General features: G+C 38.7%; 1 protein-coding gene across 1 annotated transcript; it reads right to left on the minus strand.

The window, feature by feature from the left end:
- Nucleotides 1–663: 663 nt before the first annotated feature.
- Nucleotides 664–24,353, minus strand: Ppp1r2 (protein phosphatase 1 regulatory inhibitor subunit 2). Its single transcript, XM_055625094.1, has 6 exons — nucleotides 23,956–24,353; nucleotides 14,381–14,488; nucleotides 13,172–13,249; nucleotides 12,398–12,492; nucleotides 5,205–5,375; nucleotides 664–2,203 (listed from the first exon to the last, which is right to left on the minus strand). The coding sequence occupies exons 1-6, from the start codon at nucleotides 24,075–24,077 to the stop codon at nucleotides 2,157–2,159; spliced, it is 621 nt and encodes a 206-aa protein (XP_055481069.1). The 5' UTR covers nucleotides 24,078–24,353; the 3' UTR covers nucleotides 664–2,156.
- Nucleotides 24,354–25,013: the final 660 nt, after the last annotated feature.

Below are 25,013 nucleotides of genomic sequence, written 5' to 3' on the forward strand. Positions count from 1 at the left end.
ACTATTAGGCCTATCCTATTCCTCTGAGATAATTAGCTACTTTATGAAACCAGAATTTTTACTTGTTACTTTAAGTTTGAAAAAAAACAACTTATAGAAAACATGAAGAATCATATGTTTGAGCCTTACCTTTTCTTCATTAATAGACCATTTCTACAGAAATAAAAAGTAGGTGCATATAAGCACATAATAAGAGGGAGAGGCTAGAGGAATGGTTCAGCAAATAAAAGCTCGGGACGCTCTTCCAGAGGACCTGGGTTCAATTCCCAGTGCCCACAGGGAAGATTATGACTGTCTGTAACTCCAGGGAATCTGACAGTCACCTTCCTTTGTTTTCCATAGGTACTACACGCAAACAGTGCACACACATATACTGTAGGCAAAACACCCATATATGTACAATAATAAAAAACAATTTGAAAAGAACACAGAAAGAGAAAACTGAGCAGAGATCTGGGTACACGAACATCTTCACATACATATTACAGACTGAATTTCCACATCCCACCAACAGGGGTAATCCACAAAGATGAGGTATACACGGCTTAGTGCATGTCAGTGTTCACTGGCTAAAACGTTTGGTTAGAACACTGCACTAACATTTCAGAGCTACTCTGGTTGAATCCATTTAAAATAAGGGCAAAGACATTCAAAACAAGCACATTCTTCTAACAGCAAGGACTCTTCCCACTTTATTTTGACATCATGATAGTTCCATAAATTTAAAGTGGAAGACAGCTGTTCAATAAAAGCCATTTCATATATGTATGTATATATATAATATATGAAGTTATTTTAAAAGTCTGTCATATAACAGATTCATTTGGTACTACCAAAAACTTACAATACAAATAAATGACTACAAAGGAAACCATCACTAACCTAAGACAAACAGGGACTACACTTCACTTCAGGGGGGAAATGAGTTCTACCACATTAAAGGAATCAAGTCCATTTGTCATAGTGTGCATTATCATAGTCCCTTAAAGCAGGGACTCTTTAAAATGTTTAAATTTAAAAATGTTCAGGTATAATTCTGTCTGTACATTCAGGAACAATCATATTCTGATTACATACAATGCTTTCACTGTGCAAAAAGAGCCTCAGTTAACTATTTCCTATGGTCTACAGTCAATGAGCTAATAATACTAGCCATTTACTGGTCAAGCTGTCAGACAAGTATAGAGATGAAGCTGCCCAGCTATCCTTCCTGCTGTAGTACAGGAATACTAGATCTAGTTCCTTCCTGTATTAGAACTAGCAGGTGCCAAAATGAGAATTCATTCTGAACCAAATAACAGAAAATGCAGTAAGAGTTCCTCATGTCCAACAGCCTTTGTAATCCAGTAATACAATCTTTACAGTTGTATGTGTATAAGCAGAAGGGAATAGGGAACAAGAGCAGGTTAAGACAGGTATATAAATAGGGAACAGAGATAGCACATGATATTAAGAACCTTATCTGAAGTCTGCCCAGTGTACTAAAACAAGCAGAGCAGATGTCAGTGCAACTTTAACCTGGTAATTTATTTGAGTGTGGGTGGGAATGGGGGAAACCAATGTGGATGAAAAAAAATTCATTCCTTTCTTTTCAAGCACAAAGAAAAGCAACAGGACTTTTAAAGGTCAGATTAGAAAATGAACAGTAATTCTTAGAAGCCTTCTCAATTAGCCAAAACAAGCTAAAGATAAATGTTGAAAAATATCTCTCACCCTAAATATTTATCCATCTATATATCCCACTGTATGAATAGGCTTTTGATTAAAAGAAACATCAAACTACCCGCCCAAACATTTTAAAAGAGGTACCACCATATAGAAGTGACAAAAATAAATTAGTTTCCCCCAATGACAATCTCTAAAGCATAAAAAGCTATATAATAATATCTTATACAAATTAACCAGTGTTCTTACAAAAGTAAAGCAGTTTTGGACTAATGACATTACACTGTATTTGTGGTGAAGTATGAGGCACAAGAATATATGCATAATTAGGCATTTTCCATCTAATCAGTCTCTATGGTTATCACTTAATTCTTGGCAATATATAACTGGTGTGGATTTTGGTAAGTCACGAATTGTAGAGAACAAGAAGCAGCGTTTATGGTAACAAGGTTTGTATTTGACAAACGACTACGTTGCTGAACACATTTCTTTTATGAACTTTGTGATTCGTGTTGCAGATGACCACTTGCTGTAGATCCTGCAAAGATAAAAGGAGAAAAAGCAGTATAATTTGCTGTTATGGTTTGAATATGAAATGCCCACAGGCTCACGTGCTGAGGGCTTGACTCTACTTTGAAAGGCACTAGAACCTTTAGGAGGTAGAGCTTAAGCTAGAGGAACAGGACACTATCCTAGTGGCTATACTGTGCCCTGGCCCTCCATGGTGACCATGATGTGCTCTGCCTCCCCACAGGCCCACAGTGACAGAGCCAAGCACACACGGATTGAAAACCCAGCAGCTTTACGCCTCCCCCGTCCCAATCCTCTTAGATTATTTCCTCAAGTTTTTATCAAAGCAAAACAACAATAACAAAAACCTATGACCAACTCTGAAAAACTGTCTAAATTTAAACTCTTCTCCTGGCATGGGTAATAAGCAAATATAAAAACCTTAATAAGTCAATAAGATGTGTTTCATGTAGGCTAAATTAAGACTGATTTGAAAGAATCTAGGAAATACCACTAAATGTTCTAAAAATAGTAATACCTATATGGAGATAGAGCAAATAGGTTTCAGAATAGACATTGTAAGTAATCACAGAAGGAAGGTTAAGTGTTAAAGCCCCACCTACCTGATACTAAGCAAGTTCACATTACCTGATGTTATCAGTCAAACACATCTCTATTTATGGAAACAAGCAAACAGAGGGATGAGACAAAAATAAGAGAGAAGAGAAGATGAAGGAAACTGCCAATGTTCTAAAGCACAATGTTTACAGAACATGAGTGCTTTGAAGGTTGGTTAAGAAGTATTAAGATCCAAATATCAGAAGTTAAGAAACTTGTCTAACTAAAGCTTATTGTATAGTTTGCCCCATCCTTGTGTACTTTTATGATACTATGAAAGTTATACTACTGTATAAGGGTACTTTAATTTCCACTTCAGACAACTCAGGAACTGAGCTAACACAAAATTTACACTCTATTATACTCACCTAGGAAAAGATACCTATATATAGTCTATGAAGTTTAAAGTCTTATAAGCATATATGAACAAAAGACCAGTTAATTTTTTCAGGAGCTATTAGGCACAGTCTAGTGCAGCCCTCAGCCCTCACTAGAGACATTTCTCTATACAGTAGAGACTGCTTAATATTCACAACTGGTCAAAGTGAAGAAAGCAAGTGACCGTGGATGGTCAGCCATGAATGGGAAGAAAATCTGCACCACCCCATCATGGCTCAGGGAACATGAAAGAAGACTGGCAAGAACCAGAAGGTGGGACGGACTGCTGGGATGTAGTGTCTTCTGGACATGACAGGGCCATTCTACTCAAGAACCCAGAGCAGCTGTGGTTGTCTGCATAAGATCAAACCAGTCAAAATTCCAATCTGGATGGAGGAGGGGAGAGGAGTTCCTGGCAGTTGATGACTGCTGGGGAGAGTCAGTTTTGTTCAGAGATGTGGGCCTACTGAGTGCTGCAGTGGATGCCCTCCAGCTGTGCACAGGAGGGAGCACTGACTGGAGTCGGCGTGCTGAGAGAACACTAAGTTGGGAGGGGATGTGGTTGGAGGTGGTCCGGGAGGAGCTAGAGGAAAGACTGTGGAGTGGGTATGAGCAAAATATATGTAAAATTCTCAAAGAATACATTAAAAATGTTTTAAGAAAAAAATTAAGAGACAGAGAGAGAGAGAGAGAGAAAGGAATGAAGGGAGAAAGAGACACTGATTTTTCCTTTATCTTTATCATTGTGTTTAGTTGGGTAAAAAATTTCAGCAGCAAATGAGGAGTGTTCCTAACTTGTTACCACACACTGAAAGCTGTCAGCAAAAGCTGAATGAAGCTGATGAGAAGTTACTTAAGTACTTGGGGAGCGGGGTAGGAAACAAAGACTTCAGGCCAATTAGGAGACAGGATATACACTGAGGCATAACCCAGTCACTATTTATGATCAATTAAAAATAGATAATAGGAAGAGAAAGATTTAACAATTACTAGGATGAAGTTTGTTTAAGTTAAATAGCGTAATCCTGATACTATAATGAGATAATGACCACATCATATTAGAGAATTACTCCTATTTCACAGTTTGCATGAAAACAAAACTATTTACTTGAACCAGTTTAGGTCCCACAGATAAATTACACTGCCATAAAAGCCATCAGCTTACAAGTACAAAGTATAGGCAGTGAGTACACACACCATCTCAATAGTGGGGGAGAACAACACTGAATTTTCTTTCTTCCTTTCTTTTTGGTTTATTTATTTATTATTTGTGCAACAATCTGTACAACTAGAAGAGGGCACCAGATCTCATAGATGGATGTGACACCACGTGGGTGCTGGGCATTGAACTCAGGACCTCTGGAAGAACAGCCAGTGAGTGCTCTTAACCTCTGAGCCATCTCGCCTGACCCAAACACGTAGTGTTTAAAGCTTGGCTTTACCTCAATTTAAATATAAATATATATATATATATATATAAATATATATATATATGAAAATCAAAATAACTGTCAATGTAGTAAAGGAATGTCAAAACAAATCTTTCATATTAAAAAACTTTTTTTTTAAAGAAAAAAAGATATGGTAAGATATGGTGGTTAGTGTTTGTCTTGCCAGCACTTGGGAGGCTGAGACAGGAGGACTGCTTCGATTTCAAGGCCAGCTTGTGATACAGTATAAGACCATCTCACCCAAAACAAAATCCCACATAAAATACCTACAAACAACATTCAACAACAAACAATAACAGAAAAAAAAAAAAAAAACCAAAGTAACAACAAAAACTACTTCTTTAAGTTTTAATAATATGTGTGAAACACTGGTTCATTCTTCAATACTGAAAAACAAACTAAGAACAAAAAACAGGTAAAAAGTTTTAAACTTTTTTAGAAATAAAATTTTGAAATTAGTCCCAAGGATTGAAATTGTAGAAACATTAACACACACAATAAAGCAAATCAGCAAAATGCCCTGAGAGATTCCCAGAAGTTTAAGCACAACGCAGCCCCAGTGATACTTTTAAGGCATCTGACCTTGATCTGACGCTTCGATATTCATACTGCCTCCATCTGCAGCCTCTGACATTTCTTCATCTTCGTCATCGTCATCATGTAGCTCTTTTGAAATTAACTGTCTAGCTAATTTGATATTCAGTCCTTCGTTGTAGTGGAGCTTCCTTTTCATTTCAAACTGCCGCTTCTTTTCTAGAAAAGATTTTAAAGTGCACTGTAAGTTTTGACTGGGAGACTGATCCAGGCCTATTCTGTCCATGAGTTCTGCTGCGATACCACTACACTCATTTAAATGTTTCTGTTGGTTGAATACTGTTTTTGTGCTCAATGGCAGTGTCAGGTAGTTTTTAATAAGACCATGCAGCCTACAAAATTTAAAATATTTACCTTATAAAATTTTTGCGAGAAAAAAATTTTCCTAGTTCTGCTATATTTAAATGATTCAAGTATACACCTCAATCGATGAACAGGAATGGATAAAACCATTAGAAATTTTGTGAAGAGGGGCTGGAGAGAAGTCTGAGAGGTTAAGAGCACTGACTGTTCTTCCAAAGGTCCTGAGTTCAATTCCTGGCAACCACATGATGGCTCATAACCATCTATAATGAGATCTGGTGCTCTCTTCTGGCTTGCAGGCACACAATGCAGGCAGAATACTACATAAATAAATCTTTTAAAAAAATTAAACAGAAATTTGTGAAGAAAATTTAAAGATAGGAGAAAACTCTCCAGCAATAGCTGAATGGGAGGCAAAAGGTAAATACAATATGTATGAAGAATACACAAAGCCTGCAGACATACACACACACTACAAATAAGATCCAACCTTAACAGTGGTTAATTCTGGGTCAAGAATTATGAGCAATGTTAGTACTTTCCTTTCTAAGCATGCCACAACCTCAGGTTTCTCTATGCAGCCCAGGATGACCTACATCTAATTCTTCTGCCTCCCAAATGCTAATTTCTATTATAGAAATGCACCAGGGCTGGCAAGACAGCTCATCTGGCCCACATGGTAGGGGAAAAATGATCATTTCCTCTGCACCCTCCATCAAGCATATACATATATTTGAGCACAGAATAAATAAAATGTTCAAACTGCTAAAACAGGCACACACCACACTTGATTATGACTTCTACTTCACCAAGAAAAAAACTCCTTCTAAAAAAATCCTTATCTGTTTAAAAAAACATTAGTGGCAATTCAGTGCAACTGCCACATTTTACTCAAAGAACTTCAGTGGGGGCTCGTGGGATGGCTCAGGGGTTAAAAGCACTGGCTACACTTCCAGAGGTCATGAGTTCAATTCCTAGCAACCATGTGGTGGCTCACAACCATCCATGTGATATGTACATGCAGACAAAGCGCTCATACATTAATATATACATGTATATAAATTTTAAAAAGAGAATGCCATTAAACTGTTCATGAAGAAATAATGAAACAATTCTAAGATTTGAACCTAAGCACTCATATAAAAAGTCAAATACCCTATATCAGGCACATGCATATACTTACATTAAAACACAAATATATATACAAAAAAAAAAAAAAAAAGAGGCTGGAAAGTGGTTAAGAGTACTTGCAGCCTTTTGCAGAGGGATCCAGGTTCAGTTCCCCAGCACCTACATGTGAGCTGCTAAGCTGATTACCATAAGTAACTTCACAGTCCCAGGGGGATGGAGTGCCCTCTTCTGGCCTCTTTGGGAACCATGCACATAGGTAGTACATATAATTTAGGCAAACATTCATAAACATACAATAAAAATAACTTTAAAATGAATTAATACAGTAAAGCTATCAATAAAAATAATTTAAATTCCATCATCCTAGCTTTATCAACGATTTTAATCACAAAATAGCTACTACCAGAATAAGGATATCCAAAGTTCTTTCTCAATATGTTCTAATTCTCTCCCCTAAGTGTTATAGTTATATTATTACCAAGATCGTGTTAGTCATTTTTCTTTTTCTCTACTTATAAAATACTTTTGAGCTGGATAGTGGTGGCACACACCTTTAATCCGAGCTCGGGAAGCAGAGGCTGGTAGGTCTCTGAGTTCAGGGCTACCTGATCTACCAAATGAGTTGCAGGACAGTCAGGGCTACATAGAGAAACCCTGTCTTGAAAAACCAGCAACAAAACAAACAAACAAACAAAAAACCTTTTTGAGATGGGGGCCATCTCAGCACGCTGTGCAGATTGGTCTTAAAACCACAGACCCGTGGGCCCTCCCATCTCAGCCTTCTTAGTAGCTAGTGACAGGTACATAGGCATAGACCAGGCATCTATGACTCACTTTTTAATGACATCTTTACATTTGCAATGATGTGAAGGCAAAGCTAATATCTACCTACATCTTTACTCATCAAAGTAATATATGGTCTAATAGAAATTTTAGAAGAAAATCACTTGCCATTTCCTTACTCAAAAATGGGAGACAAAGGTGGTGAGTGAGATTCCTTGCCTAGTTCATGAAGCTCTGAATCTAATCTCAGACACAACAAAGCAAGACTCCCAGAGATTACTAACTTTTTAGCTACTTTTTTTTCTAAAAATATATTTTTACAAAAATGAATCAGATGTTAATTATTTGGTTCTGCACTTACTATTTTGTTAACACAATCATATATCCAAGTTTCTCTAGGACAGGCTCAGTGATCATTCCAACTCTGTAAAAAGTTTAGTTTCAAGGTGGTAAAATATAACTGTCTATTCTGAGCCAAAGGTTTCTGATTTCTCCCTATCTTGTCAACTTTTTTGTGATATAATTTATACAGTTTTTATGTACTCTATTATTAATATAAATGTTTTACAAATGTATATTACTCATTATAAACCATAAAATATTTAAAAAGATAAACTATATAGCATAAACTTTAATGAACTAAAGCTAAGTAATGTTATGTGATTATTTTTCTTTTGCCATTTATATGTACATGTAAACTGAGTAGGACTGGTAACATTTTTAAATGCCTGAAACAGGTGTCATACTTATCCATCCATCCAATGTAAGTAAGCCCACTCTATCATAGTCATACTAAAAATAAAATTGCCCTCTTCCCTTTTTGTAGTACTGGGGACTGAATCCTGGGTTCAAGTATGTTAGGCAAACAGCCTTATCAATGAGAAACACTCTTAGGCTAGCAGTTTTCTTTTCTTTTTTTTTTTTTAAGATTTATTATATATACAGCGTTCTGACTTCATGTACACCTGCACGCCAGAAGAGGGCACCAGATCTCATTATAGATGTTTGTGAACCACCATGTGGTTGCTGAGAATTGAACTCAGGACCTCTGGAAGAGCAGCCAGTGCTCTTAAAACTCCAGCCCTAGCCTGGCATTCTTAATCTTTGTTGGAATGAAAGGCAATACAAAGTTTACAATGCTTTTATTTTTTTCCAGATAGGGTCTCACTATGTAGTCCTGGCTGGCCTGGAATTCTCTATGGAGAGCATCATGGCCTTGAACTCACAGTGATCAGTCTGCTTCTGCCTCCCTAGTGGCGGGATTAAATGTGCAGTAGCACTCTCAGCTTCTGTAATGCTTACAGGTTCAATTTTTAGATTCTTATTCCTAGGGATTTATATTACAGTATTTCTTTCTGTATAAACAATGAAATTTATTATTCTAAGTTAAATAATTTGAAAATCTGTACAGGGAATGGAGAGACATCTTGTTATTTAAGCATTTACTGTTCTTGCAGAGGATCAGGATTCAGGTCCCAGCACCCACATTGTGCTTACAACTGACTATACTCCATTTTCAGGGAATCCAATGCCTTCTTTGGTACCAGGTACACATGTGGTACACATACATACATACAGGCAAACCACTCACATTAAAAGAAAACTCTGTAAAACAGGAGCTGGAAGTCACATGAACAGGTAAAATGCTTGCCAGAGAAGCATGAGTTTGATCAGCAGCACCCAAGTAAGCTAGGCATGGCACTGCCCATTTGTAATCCCAGGACAGGGATGCTGTGACAGGCAAACCTGGGTCATACAGCTCAGCCTAATTAATGAATGGCAGTCCTAGTAAGAAAGCCTCTCAAAAAACAGGGTGGGCAGCTCCTGGGGAGCAACATCCTCCCCAGACACATATACAAACTCAATCTTTGAAATTTCTTTCACAGTAAGCTGACATACGTGGCCTCCATCTCCCCCCCCCCCCAAGGCAGGTTTTACACATCCCCAGCTGGCCTCAAATACATTAGGAAGAAGATGAGCCTGAGCTTCTCACCCTCTACTTCCCTAGCACTGGGCTTACAGGCATGTGCCACAGCCCCCTTTACGCAGGGCTTTTTTATGCAGGGCTTCTTGCATGCTAGGCAAGTATTAAACCAGCTGAGTCACATTCCCAACCCCTTAATCCTCTTTTGATTAACATTTGTTACACAGTAGAGCAACATAATGCAAAATAATAAATAAAAGCACACTTAGGTTTTATGAGCTATATGAACTCAATCTACTTTTATGAAGAATATCTTGTTTAAGTTCTTAAAAGTTAGTATTTACTGACCAATTAGAATAAAACATGACCAATGCTAACTGCTTTAAAATACTTCATTTCATTTAATGGTCACCAACAGCTTAAAGTGTCTGAGATGGGGGGCTCACCAAACTTCCCAGGTTGGTTCTGAACTTGAAGGCTCAATAGTTCATCATGCCCCAGCCTCTTGAGTCACTAGTATCACAGATATGCATTGCCAAACCCAGAACTAACATAAATGAATGAATGAATAAATAAATAAAATTGTATTTCCCAATTTAGGAAATAAAACTAGAGGCTCTGTGAAATTAGGCAACTTAAATAAGTATCAGACTTGGAACATAAACTTGTATTTCTCAGACTCCACAACTAATAATTTTAACTGTGCTTTACATTAGAATTTTCTTCTTAATATCTAGGCTAGGCAAGCACAGTTGTGTACACCTTTAATACCAGCAGTGGGAGGCAGAGGTAGGCCAATTTCTGTGAGTTTGAGACCAGCCTGGTCTACATAGTGAGTTCTAGGACAGCTAGAGCTACCTAGTGAGACTGTCTCCAAAAAACAATCAAAACAACAAAGAATATCTGGGTTGGTTACATGGCTCAGAAGGTGAAATGTTTCAAGCCTAACAACCCAAGTTCAATCCCAAGATCCTACATGATGAGGAACTGCCTCCTGTTAGCTGTCTTCTGACTTCCTCATATGCTGGCTCAAGTGCCCAGACATTCATACAAAATAACAAATATGTGCCTAAAAAATGATATTGTCAGCTGTAAGCCCAGTACTGGAGGGGCTCAGGCAAGGAATCACTGTAAGTTCAAGGCCAGCCTAGGCTACTGTCTGAAAACAAAGAGATCCTTTGTAAATTCAAAATGTTTTCCAGACATATAATTATTTAAAGTGAAAAACATTTATATAATTTAGTAATTCTACCCGTAGGAAATCATTTAATAAAATTATATTATAGGTCAAAAGGTAGCCCCTTCAGGTTGACTCACGGAACTACAAATTGATGGATAATTACCCTTAATGAGAACTGATAATGTAGACCAATAAAACCCCCACCCTTAATAGATAAAATCTTGGGGAGAATGATATGGGAAAACCTAGAAACAATTTTTTAGTGGAAACCCTCTTCAAGGGCCCCTTCTGCTATAGTCAAGATTTTAATGCTGACAAGGCTTGGTTGAGATTCTGGCAGAGGCTTCACTAGTGCTACACAAGTGTTCTGCCACCAAGTTACAAGCTTTTGACTATTTTTAAGAGCGAATGGAAGAACTACGTATAGGTCATCCCTCAGTACCTGAAGGATTGGCTCCTGGACACCTTATAGACACCAGGATCTATGGGTGTTCAAATCTTTCATGTACAATGGTATACTATTTGCAAATAACCTTCATAATCTATACGTCCTGTCATTTCTAGGTTAAATGCTAGTCGCTATGCTATAGGGAATAATGACAAGAAAAAAAAAGTCTATTCTTGTTACACTGCTCATTTTTCTTCCCTGAACTATTTCTAAGTCATCATTGGCTGAGTCCGTAGGTTCAATATCTGTAGATACCAATGGTCAAAGGTTATTTTACATTCTTTTAAAGATTTATTTTTAGCCAGGCAGTGGTGGTGCACACCTTCAGTCCCAGCACTTGGGAGGCAGAGGCAGGATGATCTTAGTTTGAGGACAGCCTGGTCCACAGAGTGAGTTCACGTGTGCACACGTACACACCCGTGGGGGAAGTGCCTGAGGCTGGAGTTACCAGCAATGTGACCCGTCTGAACTCAGGTTCCCTGGAAAAGCAGTACACACTCAACCATTGAGCCATCTCTTCAACCGAATTTAATATTGAAAGATGATACATTCAAATGGCTCAAAAAGTATAAAAAACAGCAGGATAAGACATATTCCTATATGACCAATAATCCGCATAAACAAAACTACTTGGAGGCAGTAGTGCTCTCACTACATATGATCTAGCTGGACTACAAGAGCCTCTTTTATCTTGTAATGAGAGCTTCTGTAGCTTCTTTTCTAAGAGATCAATACTGTGTTCCCTAAGACCTATAACGACTTTATTCTATGTTTTATCATCTTGGTTCACTGGATAAATTTCACTATTGTTTGTCTGTTTGTTTTGTTTTCCACTTTCTTCAACACAGGGTCTTAAGTAGCTTAGGATGACCTTGTACCACACAGCCAAGAATGAGGGTGAACTTCTGATCTTCCCGCCGACACCTCTCTAGGCTGCTATTACAGACAACAGTTTATTCAGAGCTCTGTGCATGCTAGGTAAGCACCTGACCAACAGAGTTCAGTTAACTAACTATGCAGGGCACTCAACCCCAGCCCTGCATCACTTCATTAAAACAGAAAAGGCACAAGCAATGAGGCAATCCATCCACTTGAAGATAACTCAAATATTAAAGGATGCTAAAAGAATTAAGTATTTACTAAATTTCTACTTTTAATTTAAAAAAAATACGAAGGAATATTTAAAAATACTTGGATGATAGTACTTCTTTCAACTTAAATCAGGGGGGAAATACTAATATATAAGAAACTCACATATGTAGAATATGATCTACAGATTCTATTTTCTTTTGTTCTTTATTTTGCTGCCCACCACTTCTCAAATATGAAATTAATTTTCCAATCTTCCAAATCAATTTATTTCAACAAAAAGTACTGGCATCACACTAACAGCAGCTGAATGAATAACCTACCTCGCTCTTCAGGGGAGAGGTCATTATCTTCCTCTCCACTGCTTTCTTGTTCCCGAGTCCGATACTTCGGCTCTGATCCTTCAGCAGCAGCTAATCTACACAATAAATATTTATGAAGAAATTAGTAACTGTTGGATACTCGTACTATTGAAATGACACATTCAACTTGAGTCATACAAATACCTCCACAATCAATAAATACAGTAGCTGTAACTGATGAAGAAAACAAAGAAAGGTAGGAATGGATGTAGAGAGCAGAAAGCAACAAATTTAGTAGAGTGGGTGCTATAATCAATGAGCAGCAGCTTGTCTTTGCCTTTCTCATGCCTCTACCATCCAAGTAGGTAGTAGGATATTTAAAAACAATACCACACACAGACAAAAACAGTATCCTCAGGTTCAGGTACTCTTACCCTTCCCACCTCCTGCTTAGATTGGTATTAATCAAAAAAGACTGAGTTTGGGGACATCCTGGTCTACAAAGGGAGTCCAGGACAGTCAAGGCTACACAGAGAAACTGTCTTGAAAAACCAAAACAAAAAAAATAAAACCCCCCCAAAACCAAAAGAGAACTGTAATAACTGATATGAAAAATCTAGTTAGGGGCTGGGGATCATAATCAGTGGTAAAGGAAGTATTTAACATTTAACTGCCAAGAAACCCCCAAACCTAGGAAAGCTTAGCCTTTTATTTACAAATGTACAAGCAGAACAATACAAAATGTCTTGACTTTGCACAATTAAAACTCCCTAGGGAAAGCGAATTAGCACTTACTTCTTAGCTAAGACATCTGGAGTCAAGACTTCGTTGCCTTCCGAATCACTATAGGCCTCTTCATCGTCACCCAGCATACTAGGACAATAAGCATGTTTCTATTAACAAGCACATTATTAAAACTGATACATGAAATAAAATTGTATAGCTAGAAAACCAAGATTGAAAAAAACACTTTCATTATTTAATTAAAATAATTTATTTAGAGGTTTGTTGTCATCTTTGAAATTTAACTTTAAAATAGTTTCTACTCAATACATGTAGTTAGAGGCATAGCACTGGGCTGGGAATTTAAATCAGTAGTACAGTCCTTGCCATACATATATAAGGCCCTAGTTCAATTATCAGCAATAAAAAAACAAAAACAAACAAACAAAAAAACCAACTAAGCTTGGTGGAGCAACCATAAAGTACTAAAAACTCAAAAAATAAACTAAAATTGTCAATTTTTCTATCTGATGCAGATGAACAAATAATGCAAAATAAGCCATTTTCTGGTCTTAGTATTTTAAGAAGAAACTGTCTTGCTACGTAGCCCAGCTGGCCTCAACTTTGTGAGTACCAGAATTAGAATTAGGCACGGAGAATGCTGGGCTGGCTAGCATTTGTGTCTATATTTCACCATTAAGAAGAAAAAGAAAAAAAGGTCTACACAGACATAAGACTAGGAAAATAAACTTAGGTCCTTTGGTAGTTAATTCTGGCTGCCAACTTCACTGGACTAAGAACTGCAGAGAAAGCCAGGTGTGGTGGCACATCTTGTAATCCCAGCGCTGAGGGGCAGAGGCAGGTGGATCAGTCTCAGAAGTGCTTGCTGCTAGTCATGACCTGAGGCTGGTCGGCACTCAACCAAGCCGCTCCCACTACCTCTACTTGAACTCCAAGGGATCTGATTGCAGCTTGTGGCCTCCGCAGGCACCTTCACACATTATATACATACAGACACGTCAACAACAGCAATGAAAAAAAGAAGGAAAAACTAACTAAACTGTGTGTATCAGCAGCTAACAACCACCCGGGTACAGTAAATATTCACTACAACAAAAATGTGAAATTAAACATTATTAGCAAAAATGTATTCAAGTAGACCATTAACTAGCACTCTGGTAAAACACACAAAACACAGATTTAAAAAATCTGTTAATTAGAAGATTGTATCAATGCAAATGGAAACAAGTCACAAAAGAAAGGATGTCTATGTTGTCTTACTTGTGGTAAGGAGTGTTTGGCTCATCTATTTTCATCAAACCATAGTCTTTGTCAGCTGGATGATACGTTGCCAGGATATTCATTTCATCCCACTTCTGGGACTTTTTACTAAAATTAAAAAAGAAAAAAAAAAGCATTTAGTATCCGTATTAAAAATAAAGTTTCATAATTTATATCAGGCGCTTCAAACACTACTATGCTACAACATACTCAGTCTTTAACTGGCCTACAGAAGTAAAAAGTAACAACTAAAAAACAAACTCTTTCTCACTGCCCTATCTTAGTAGTTAAGTGCTTATACATATATACACACATATATACACACACATACATGTGAATGAGTGTTTGGATACAGGGCAGGGTCTCATTATACAGGAATGGCTGACCTGGATCTTGCTATGTAGAGCAGTCTGGCCTTCAACTCACGGAAAACTGTCTGCCTCTGCTGGAATATGAGGCATATGACATAACACTATACCCTGCTAGGAAAGTTTTCTTAATAAAGGAAATCTTGTAACATACAGATACTACTACAACCACAAAAACTACAGCTGGGTTCGCTTTATGTTCTGTTCTGCTTTTTAATTTTTCAAGACAAAACTTTCTCTGCATAGACCTGGATGCTCTGGAACTAGCGCTATACACCAGGCTGGCCTTGAACTCAGAGATCTGCCTACCTCTGCCTCCTGAGCGCTGGGATTAAAATAAAGGTGTGTGCCATCAGACCTAGCTATAGCTTGTTTTCTTTTAAATCTAGAAAATTAAATTTGCTAAGAAACATCAAATCAGGTTTACTTAAATGTAAAAAAAAAAATATTTGGAACATTTTTTTATAAATTCAATAAAGCCATGTAATTCAGGTGCTCCATAATTTAAATCTGTTCATTTAAAAAGGCCTTTTGACTGTATTAGGGCCAACAATACTTTGTTATCGTTTATGACACTACTTAAAAATAAAACTTTTAATGTAAATTTAAAATATTTATTCAAGCCATCCTTTTTGCATTTGGCTGAAATTGGTGAAGTCTTACTGTGTTTTTAATTACCAAAATCTTCAAATGCCTTAAAGAGTTATATACTATTTTTATATTCCAGAACTTTCCTGTGTTTGCAAAGGTATGATGAATCTACACTTAGCAGGTGAGTCTGACTTCATGTTCTCTTATTTTCTAACTTTCAGATTTGAGCATGTTTCACTGTGATAAAATGTACAAAATACTCAGAATTTTAATAATTTATGTGTGTAACCCCTTTGGCACTAAGTAATTTATTTATACCACTGTGCAATCAGCTAGCCCTACTACCCCATTTCAGAACCTTTTCATCATTTCCATGGATAAACTCTACACTTATTTAACAGTAAGAGCCTGTGTCTCCCTTCACCCAGGCCCTAGCAACCATTATTCTCTTTTTTCTGTGAATTTGATTAGTTACTTCACGTAAATGAAATCATATAGTATTTACTGTGGCTTATTTGTTTTCTGTTTGTTTGTTTGTTTGTTTTGGCAGTAGTGGGGCACACCTTTACTCCCAGCACTTGAGAGGCAGAGGCAGGTGGATTTCTGGGTTCAAGGCCAGCCAGAGTTCCAGCCAGGGCTACACAGAGAAACCCTGCCGAGATCCTACTCCCAATCCTCCACCCCCACCCTCATCCTCCCCCCCAAAAAACTGGAAGGGCAAGAGGCGTACATCTTTAATCCCAATGCTCTGAAGACAGGCAAACAGATCTCTTTGAATTCAAAGCCAGTCTGATTTTCATAGTGAGATCCTGTCACAGAAAGTGTTAAAAATTTTAAAATATGCTATAGAATGAACATTTTACTTATTTTTAGAAGAATTCTACTATTATTACTGTGTGTGCATGTATAATGGGGGGGCTAAAGTGTGGGGTCAGAAAACAAGCTGAAGAAGTCAGTTCTCTTGAACTATCTTTATGTGGCAACTGCTTTCACTCTGAGCCATCTCCAGTTCAAGAACAAATATTTAAAACATAATTTAATTGGCTTTCTATTTGTAGCTAAATCTACATTTTCAGAAATTTCATTTTGCTAAATATCTCTACCACCTACAAATTTCTGTTTAGAAGTCATTAGATGTTATTTGCTTAGAAAGCAAATACTTCAGTGCTTACGGATACATCCTAAGAAGCTCACAAAAATACACACCTTTAAAGAATTAGGAAAGAAGGCTAGAGAGATGGCTTATAAATTAAGACGTGTCGCTCTTTCAGAGCACCCAGGTTCAATTCCTAGCACTTGGGCAGCTCACAACTGTAACTCCAGCTTCAGGAGATCCAACCCCTTCTGGCCTCCAAGGACACCAGGCACACATGTGGTGCACAGATATACATGTGGGCAAAACACCCACACACTTGAAAAACGTAAATAAATAAATCTAAAGAATTTTAATTTAAAAAGGCTTAAGACAGAGACGCAATGAAGTCCCAATAATGAGAACTACCTGACTTGGGCTTCTGAGCAGCTGCGGGTTCTTCTGTCTCCACCTCAACACTATGCACAGCACACAGCATTATCTTCCGCATGGTGCTGGGATCGGCTCGGGTCCTCACACTTGTACAGTAAGTACTTTACACACTCAACCGTTCCCAACCCCTTGTAGACTACTTTTTTCTTCAACACAGGGTTTCTCTGTGTAATCTGTCCAGGACTCGAATTGTAGATCTGGCTGGCCTCGAACTCACAGAGATCCGCCTGCCTCTGCCTCCTGTGTGCCAGGGTTAAAGGTGTGAGCCGCTACCACTGGCACATAAGATTTAAGTTTACACTTAATACAGTTCTCTGGATGCATATTATGATTAAATATATTTTAAAAAACTGTGTTTCATTACATTTTAAAAAAATACACTGACTTTGCTGGATGCAACCTAATCTCAAAACAAGCTATTCTTAAATGATGTTAACAATACTGAACTAAAATAAATAAAAATATAAATAAAATTAAATTAATGTAACAAAAAATAAAAACAAAGAAGGACCTAGGAGAGGGCTGTTAAGCCTAGCTACCTGACTTCAGAACCTGTGCTCTGAAGTGGCTGCCACCTGCACTCCATTACATTAAGATGAAACATGGAGATGGGAGAAACAAGAGCAACTAAGCCTACACTTTAAAACGGGGGAAGGAGAGAATGAACCCCTTCAAGCTGTGATTTTCTAAGTGCATGCTCACGCTCTCATACATGAGCGCACACATACACACGACTTTTTTCAAAGAAAGAAATACAACCTAGATCGGTATTTGGAGTTTAAAGGGTATATATGAGAGAAGAGAAAACACCCTATACATTTGTTTTATAAGATACTGACAGAAAGAAAAATATAGAACAAACAGAAATTACATTTTCTTCCTTCAATTTAAACTTTAAAAAGGATTTCTTTTTTTAATTTACTTGCATTGGTGTTTTTCCTGCATGTATGCCATGTACATCTGTGTGAGGGTGCTGGATCCCCTAGAACTGGAGTTACAAACAATGAGCAGCCATATGGGTGCTAGGAACTGAACCCAGGTACTTTGGAAGAGTAGCCAGTGCTCTTAACTGCTGAGCCACCTCTACAGCCCCAAATTAAATTTTCTTAAATTTAAGAATAAAATTTAAAGTATAATCCCAGTACCCTAAACCATTAATAATTTGGATTTTTACATTTTCTTTCCACCCTGTATGTTAAATGATAGAATACATATTTATATATACTTATATAAATATAAAATAGTACAATACATAAAAAGCATACATAAATATATAAGCTATATATACTATATCATAATAGGCCACTTTTGTCTTCTTAATAACTGAATAAAATGTGATATAAGTTACCTAATGTTAGGTATTTAGATATAAGTTAACATTTCTTCAAGAGTGGCAGAAACACGTATTTTTGTATATTCTTCCTTATAATGTTAGGATAATTTGCTAGAAGAGCTTTTTTCTTTTTAGACAGGTTCTTACTGTGCTACCCACACCGGCCTTAAACTTAAGTGATCTTTCTGTGTCAGCTTTCCACACAGCAGCGATTCTAGGTGTGGGTCACTGTATTTGGAATACAAAAATATTTTTTTAAAGACCACATATTCTGTCACTAATAATTACCAAAACATTGCTATAACTGGGTGTTTGTGCTTTTCTAGCGTGGTAAGTACAAACAGGGTTTAAAAGCTGTTCTGTACTTATCACTCATTATCTAGTAACATGACAAATGCTTACTTTACTGGTATGAATTATTTACAGCTTTTGCACAGCAAATGCAAATTCCTCAGATTAACAAAAGGAAAGCATATTACACATAGAAGTTGAATTTACCTGATCTACAACTATGTCTGAATCCCAACTTTTTCCTGTTTTCCATTTACCATGTTCAATTTACAGTATTACATATTCAAAGTTATGCTAACCTTCCTCAGTACAAAATCAGGAGAAAAAGAAATCTTAGAAATGTTCAAATTCAAATTCAAGAAAGATTATCTTGAAAATAAATGTGGGAGCACTAAAATTAAGAATGTAAAACAGGCTCAAAAATTGCTAAGAATTCTTAGGTAAGAAGCGAATGAAGAGAAGAAACTGTCAATAGAGACAATGGGGTATGGGAATTAGCATCCGTAAGGTTTTAGTAGAATTAATGTTACAAGCAGCATTACAAAACCCAAGAAGCAAACCTGAATTCAATTAAAATATTCCCATGAACTATATGACACTTTCTGGGTAACAAATTGCACAGGCAGAAATAGGGTTATTAGGACATGGCAGATGTGCTGTGACAGTCCAGGCACTCGCTGATCTCACGTTGGCCCTCCCCCTTGGATGACTGATTCCCAGATTGTCCTGTAAATCTTGCCCTGTGAAAGTTACTTCTTACTCTCACTTTGTTAGTTCCAATGTTGCAATCTCAAAGATCTCCCAGTGCTCCTTGTTGCTTCTCCTTGCTTATTTGATACTTTTGGCTGTGCTCAGAGTGGCCAGCCTGCTTTTCCGTCAAAGTACTAAAATTTAATTTCACATTTCAATCAACAGGTGTCTTTTTTAGTACAGATTCAAGACTTTGAAGCCTGAAACCACAACTGAAATTAAACCATAAACCAAGACTTAAAAAAATAAAACAATGGGAGCAAACAAAATGTAACTTTTAGGAAATAAACTTTTTATTTTAATTAGATTTGACTTCAACACTCCTCATATTTGAGTTAGACAGAAAGACAGAGCATAATTATATCTTAAATTATATCAATGGAATTCAAGCACCTTAGGGTGTTGGGGGTTCAATTTAGCTTAGACTACCCTTGAACTGGCTATGTAGCTAAGGATGACCATGAACTCACTTCTCATACCTCCCCACTTCCCAAGTACTGATGTTATATGTGTGGCCTCTGTCCCTCTCTCATGCAGAGTTTTTAAAAGCTGAATTTACCTGATCTATAACTACAACAGAATCTGGACTGCACTGGCTAGCAAACTCTGAAGTAGACTATGTAAAAGAAACTGACAGACATGAAAAATTAGATTTCTGCATTTCTGTATCAAGACAGTTAAGAGTAGGGTACTGGGCTCAGTATTTTAACTCATCTAAGACTTATACTAAGATACAGATAAACGCATAATTCATTGACAGCTAATAAAACTAATAAACTAATAAAATCAGTGAGTAGTGCATAAGATTCAGATTAAGCACTAAACTATAACTTCTCCTAAGACAGGACACAGTTACATTTAACATACTTTCAGTAGCTGTAAACAAACATTTTCACTCCATATTTGAAAAATTTCCTTCAAATGAATAGCATCTTATAATCTTAGAATTCTTTTTCTGGTGATAGTATCTTAGAATCAAAGACGTGATGTTTTCAATGAATTGCACAAACACTCACTCTAGATGCTAACTTAGGCCTTTGTGATACGTGTACTACACTGGAGGTAACCACAATGGGAATTCCACAATTACAGCGCAGTGGTTTTCAAAACAGTTGAGCAGTGTAGGTACCCTGTTGCAAAGTGCTGTACTTAACCTGCCTAAATATATGGATTTGTTTGTGTTTTGAGACAGGGTTTCTCTGTGCAGCCCTGGCTACCCTGGAACTCCTTTGTAGATCAGGCTGGCCTCAAACTCAAGAGATCTGCCTGCTTGTGTCTCCTGCTGGGAGTAAATGCAGGTGCCACCAAGCCCAGCTTGACTATCCATTTTAGATTAACCCCCTAAAACTAATCCATAATATATGTCACCTGAGGAAACCACTCACCAGAACCAATAGTATTAATTCGATCAGAACAAGAAAATAAAAGCACCCATCAGAAATATGTTGGTGGGTACCTGTTGTCCTCTATCTCTAGAGGTTAAGGCAGGAGAACTGCAATTCCAAGGGTAGCCTAGGTTACTAGTTTTGGGTTTTTTTTAATGCAATAAATCAAGTAACGATTTGCTCACTTTTGAGAGAAAAAAAAACTGAATAAAAACAACCTAAATAAATGCTAAAGACTATTAGAAACAACAACCTGAAATTTACAAATCTTACTTCACCTATACATTGCTCTTTAAACAAAACTTTTTGCCTGTGTGTGTGTGTGTGTGTGTGTGTGTGTGTGTGTGTGTGTGGCGCGCGAAACCCTGGACGTCAGCCCTTGCCCTCCGTGTCTGAGACTGCATCCCTATTTTTTCCCCCGAGTATGCCAGGCTGGCTGAAGCTCAAGGTTCTGGGCTCCAAGAATGTTTCCTCTGACTCCCACCTCCCACCATAGCACTGGGGTTAGAGATGTGCATGCCCTCTCAGCTGCTCTTACATTAGGTCTGGGGATTCAAACTTAGGTCCTCACACTTGCACAAGCAAGTGCGTTACCCACCAAGCCACCTTCCTTAGCTCCTATATTGCTTTAACAACTAGCAGTATATATGCAGGTATACATAGACATATTTGAAGTGTATTTGAATTTATCCTTTAAAAAACTCTCAGTAATTAATTCCTACATAAGATATCTTCAGTAACTGAGGTGGGTGAGAAGGACAGTGATGAAGCAATTGCATTTTACATGATAAAGGCATGCAACTCTTATCTGCAGGTTCTCTATTTGGGAATTTTCTTACTGGAGTCCATCTATCATCGAAACGCCAATACTGAAGGTAGTTTAGTGGTTGCACACAGACATCAGAAGAGTAGAAAAAATTTGAACTGTCTACGAGGAACACGTTGCCAGCCGTGGCCAAATATGGCAACACTCTGCTTGTTGCTCTCAGACTCTCAGTGCAAGAAAGCCATGCTGTGAACTGACAATGGATACGCTTCATCCAGGCATGGGTGCTATCGGCCATGAATTAACTAAATGATAGTTAATAAACACTAGAAATTAAATAAGGTGTTTTTAAATAGAAACACAGAAAACAAGGTTAAGTAATGATACATGATGACAATGCATGGCCAGCGGCTTGGGAGAATAACCCCTAATTTCCTCTAGGGTTAAGGACTCAACGCTGAGTTAAGGACAAGAATGCTGAGCATCCGTGGGATGACAGTAACACAATTACTAGAGTAACAGCAATCAACTTAGATCTCTGGCTGTTCTCACATTAATATGATGACCATCTGGTTATATACTGCTCTAAAATTTCAATTTAGACTGGCACGCTACCTTTGTGTTTCTGGATTCTGAGTACATCATAACTGCAAGAACCACTTATTTTTAGTCTTTTTAAATATCAGATTGGGGTTATTGATTTTAATGAAGTCAAACATTTCAAATGTATTAAACCACATTTTATCGTTTCTGTTAAAAGATGTTCTATTAATATTGCTTGCATGAATTGTGATAATAACATATAGTTTTACTACTGTAATTTCTTTGCTTTATCATCTTCCAAAAGTGATTTTGAAAACACTTACCTTTTACCAGCTGGAACGATACATCATGAACTTCAATGAATTAAGAGTTTGGTAGTGGCTGCTGAACGAGGGATACAACTACAGTCAAGCAATCAGTCAACTAGCTTATAAAACCCTTTTTAAGTGAATCTGCCCTACCAGGAACTCTTTCAGAAGAAGCACTTTATCTAATGGAGACAGTCTCATTTAGTAGCATCAAGGGAAAAGGGGCGGGGGGAGCCCTGACTATAAATCTATATAAAAATCTTGGGCAACCATGGGAATCAAGAGAGATTAACCTATAGTGATCTAGATTCCAGATTCCAGTGCATAAAATTTGAGAACGCATGGGCAGTTAAGAGCACCTAGTAGTAGGAAAAAAGCTGCCCGAATAAGTCAATGAGAACCCATCCTACTGCTTAATATTCAAGCTAGGCTAAGTGCCTTCTGTGGTTACTTCTTTTCAAACATCTTGATCTTACTATTGCTACACTGTGGCATTCTATTTTTCCCATGACACACAGACACTGTCAAATCCCTTTAAAGCAGCTCAAAGTAGAGGTTGGAAAATTGTACTTAAAGGAGAGTAACAGTCAAACCTAAAGAAGGGGGCAGGGGGTGTTGCTGGGCAAGGCTAAGCCCCTTCCTAGCCTCTGCGAACTCACACACACCACTGTCTTCAAATTTTCCATAAACCTGTTTCCAGCTAGTTACTGTTACAATTCTAAATTAGATCCTTAGTATAGGAGTGTCCTAGTTCTAATAGCCTAAGATTTCATCAGGATCCTCATTTTAGTGCTACTACTAATTTCAGTAACTTTTCTTAAGCCTTATTTCTGAATTCTTATAGTTTTGGTAACTCATTATCTCCAAGCCCCCTTACTGTCTGACCCAGTGGTATAGTTAGTTATAGTTATATATTGTACTGTAACATTCCTTTCATTGAGCACTGATCCCTGGGTAGTTTTCCCTGTGGCCAGAACACCTTCCCCTCCCCCCGGATCAGGCTAGTATATTGTTCCACTATACAAATGTACCGTAATTAATATTTCACTAGTTCTCACTAATGGACCTTGGATGGTTTCCAGGTATTTACTATATCACACACAATGCTTTACTTCAGTATCTCAAGTTTCTTTTCTCTCAAGTGTTCTGAGTTTAAATATACCGAACAGGACACAAAACTAGAAAGCACCTAAAACTCTAGCTGACGGTACAAAAATACTTAGCAGTAATAACTTTCCACTAAACACAGATCAATGACTTTTAACATTTTTAGTTTCACTTAGTGCCGAGATAATGACAAACCAGGAACCGAGAGGACTAACGCGGTAAGATGCTTAGTTGGGAAATGTGTTTATGTTTGTGGTATTTGTTTTTGTTTTTGTTTTGTTTGTTTGTTTTTAATCTCATTAGCTGAACCTATTGAAATTTAAGGACAAGAAAGTAAACCTTGGCTCAGGCGGCGAGATGAGAGATTAACAGTTAAAGCTTTGGAACTTCAATTTGATTTCCTTAGTGTTCCCAACGACGAAAAGTTCAAAAGCCAGGTTTAAAATGTGCACACGCACTTGAGAAATAAAACGCGACAAACGCCCCGGCCGCTGCCGGCTCCGGCTCCCTCCACCCCGCGGCCGGCCCGGGCCGGGCCGAGGTCGGCTCCCCGCAACCGCCCGTCCGCCGGGGAGGAGCGGCTTGCAGGCCGGGCTCCCGGCGCTCACCTCAGCTCCTCTTCGACGCTCCGGCTGGGATGTTCGGCCGAGGACACCACCGGGGAAGCCGCAGAGGTCTTGTTCTTCAGGATTCCCTTGATGGGCCGGTGGGAGGCCGTCGACGCCGCCATGGCTGCTCGCCCCGGGTGTCGGCTCAGGGTCGCTGCCGGCGGGCGGTGCCGGAGAACGGGTGGGCGCTGCGCAGACCCTCCAGGCAGCCCGGAGCCCGGGCCGGGCTAAGGCAGCCGCACCCGCTGTCGCGGAAACCACCACCGGCGTCACTGGCACCGCACAAGGACTGCAACGCCACAGCCGACGCCGCGCGGCGGGCGGCCCTTCGCCGCCGGCACAGCGGAGGAGGCCGGCCTAGCCCCAGCGCGGGAGCGACGCGGACGCCGAAGCCCAGCTCGGCACGCCCTCTCGCGATATCTAGAGCGGGGCGGGGCGAGAACGAAGCCGGCCTCCTAGCTCCGCCCATCCCCGCCCCGCCCAGCCATGCCCCGCCCCGCCCCGCCCCGCCCCGGTGTTCTCCGGACTCCGTCCTGGCGCTGTCTGTAAACCCACAGATCTGCAGGACGGATTTGAACTCTGTCCAACAAGCACTCTCTCCCATCGCCGTACGAAGCCTTGTTGATATTTCTGTTTTATGCCAGAAAACTGAGGCTCACGGGTGACATCACTCCACAAACCTAAGAGATGTTAGCTGAGCCGGGCGGAGGTGCTCATGCCTGTAATCCCAGCACTGAGGAGGCTGGCGGATCGCTGTGAGTTCGAGGCCAGCCTGCTTACAAAGTCAGTCCAGGACAGCCAGGGCTACACAGAGGAACCTCCTTCACTCCCTCATCCCCTCCCCCCAAAATAAAACTGGCTGAACTATATAGCTCCTATTTCTATTTAACTTCTGTAATTTTTTTTTTTTTTTTTTTTTGAGACAAGGTCGTTCTATGTTGACCAGGTTGGTCTCGCACTCAGATCTACGTGCCTCTGCTTCCTGAGTGCTGGGATTAAAGGTCTATGCCACCATACCCAGTCCCTCATAATTTAACTCCCTATTATAAAATCATGGA

The sequence above is a fragment of the Psammomys obesus genome, unplaced genomic scaffold, assembly GCF_907164565.1.
Source record: "Psammomys obesus unplaced genomic scaffold, mPsaObe1.curated_primary_1811, whole genome shotgun sequence".
Classification (NCBI taxonomy): Eukaryota; Metazoa; Chordata; class Mammalia; order Rodentia; family Muridae; genus Psammomys; species Psammomys obesus.

What these genes read in the sequence shown, in the direction of transcription:
- Ppp1r2 (XM_055625094.1), bottom strand. Translation starts at nt 24,077, where the DNA reads ATGGCGGCGTCGACGGCCTCCCACCGGCCCATCAAGGGAATCCTGAAG. An exon ending in CCAGATGTCTTAGCTAAGAA is followed by an intron (nt 12,493 to 13,171) that starts GTAAGTGCTAAT and finishes TTTATTGTGTAG; the next exon opens with ATTAGCTGCTGCTGAAGGAT. An exon ending in CCTCTCCCCTGAAGAGCGAG is followed by an intron (nt 5,376 to 12,397) that starts GTAGGTTATTCA and finishes AATCTTTTCTAG; the next exon opens with AAAAGAAGCGGCAGTTTGAA.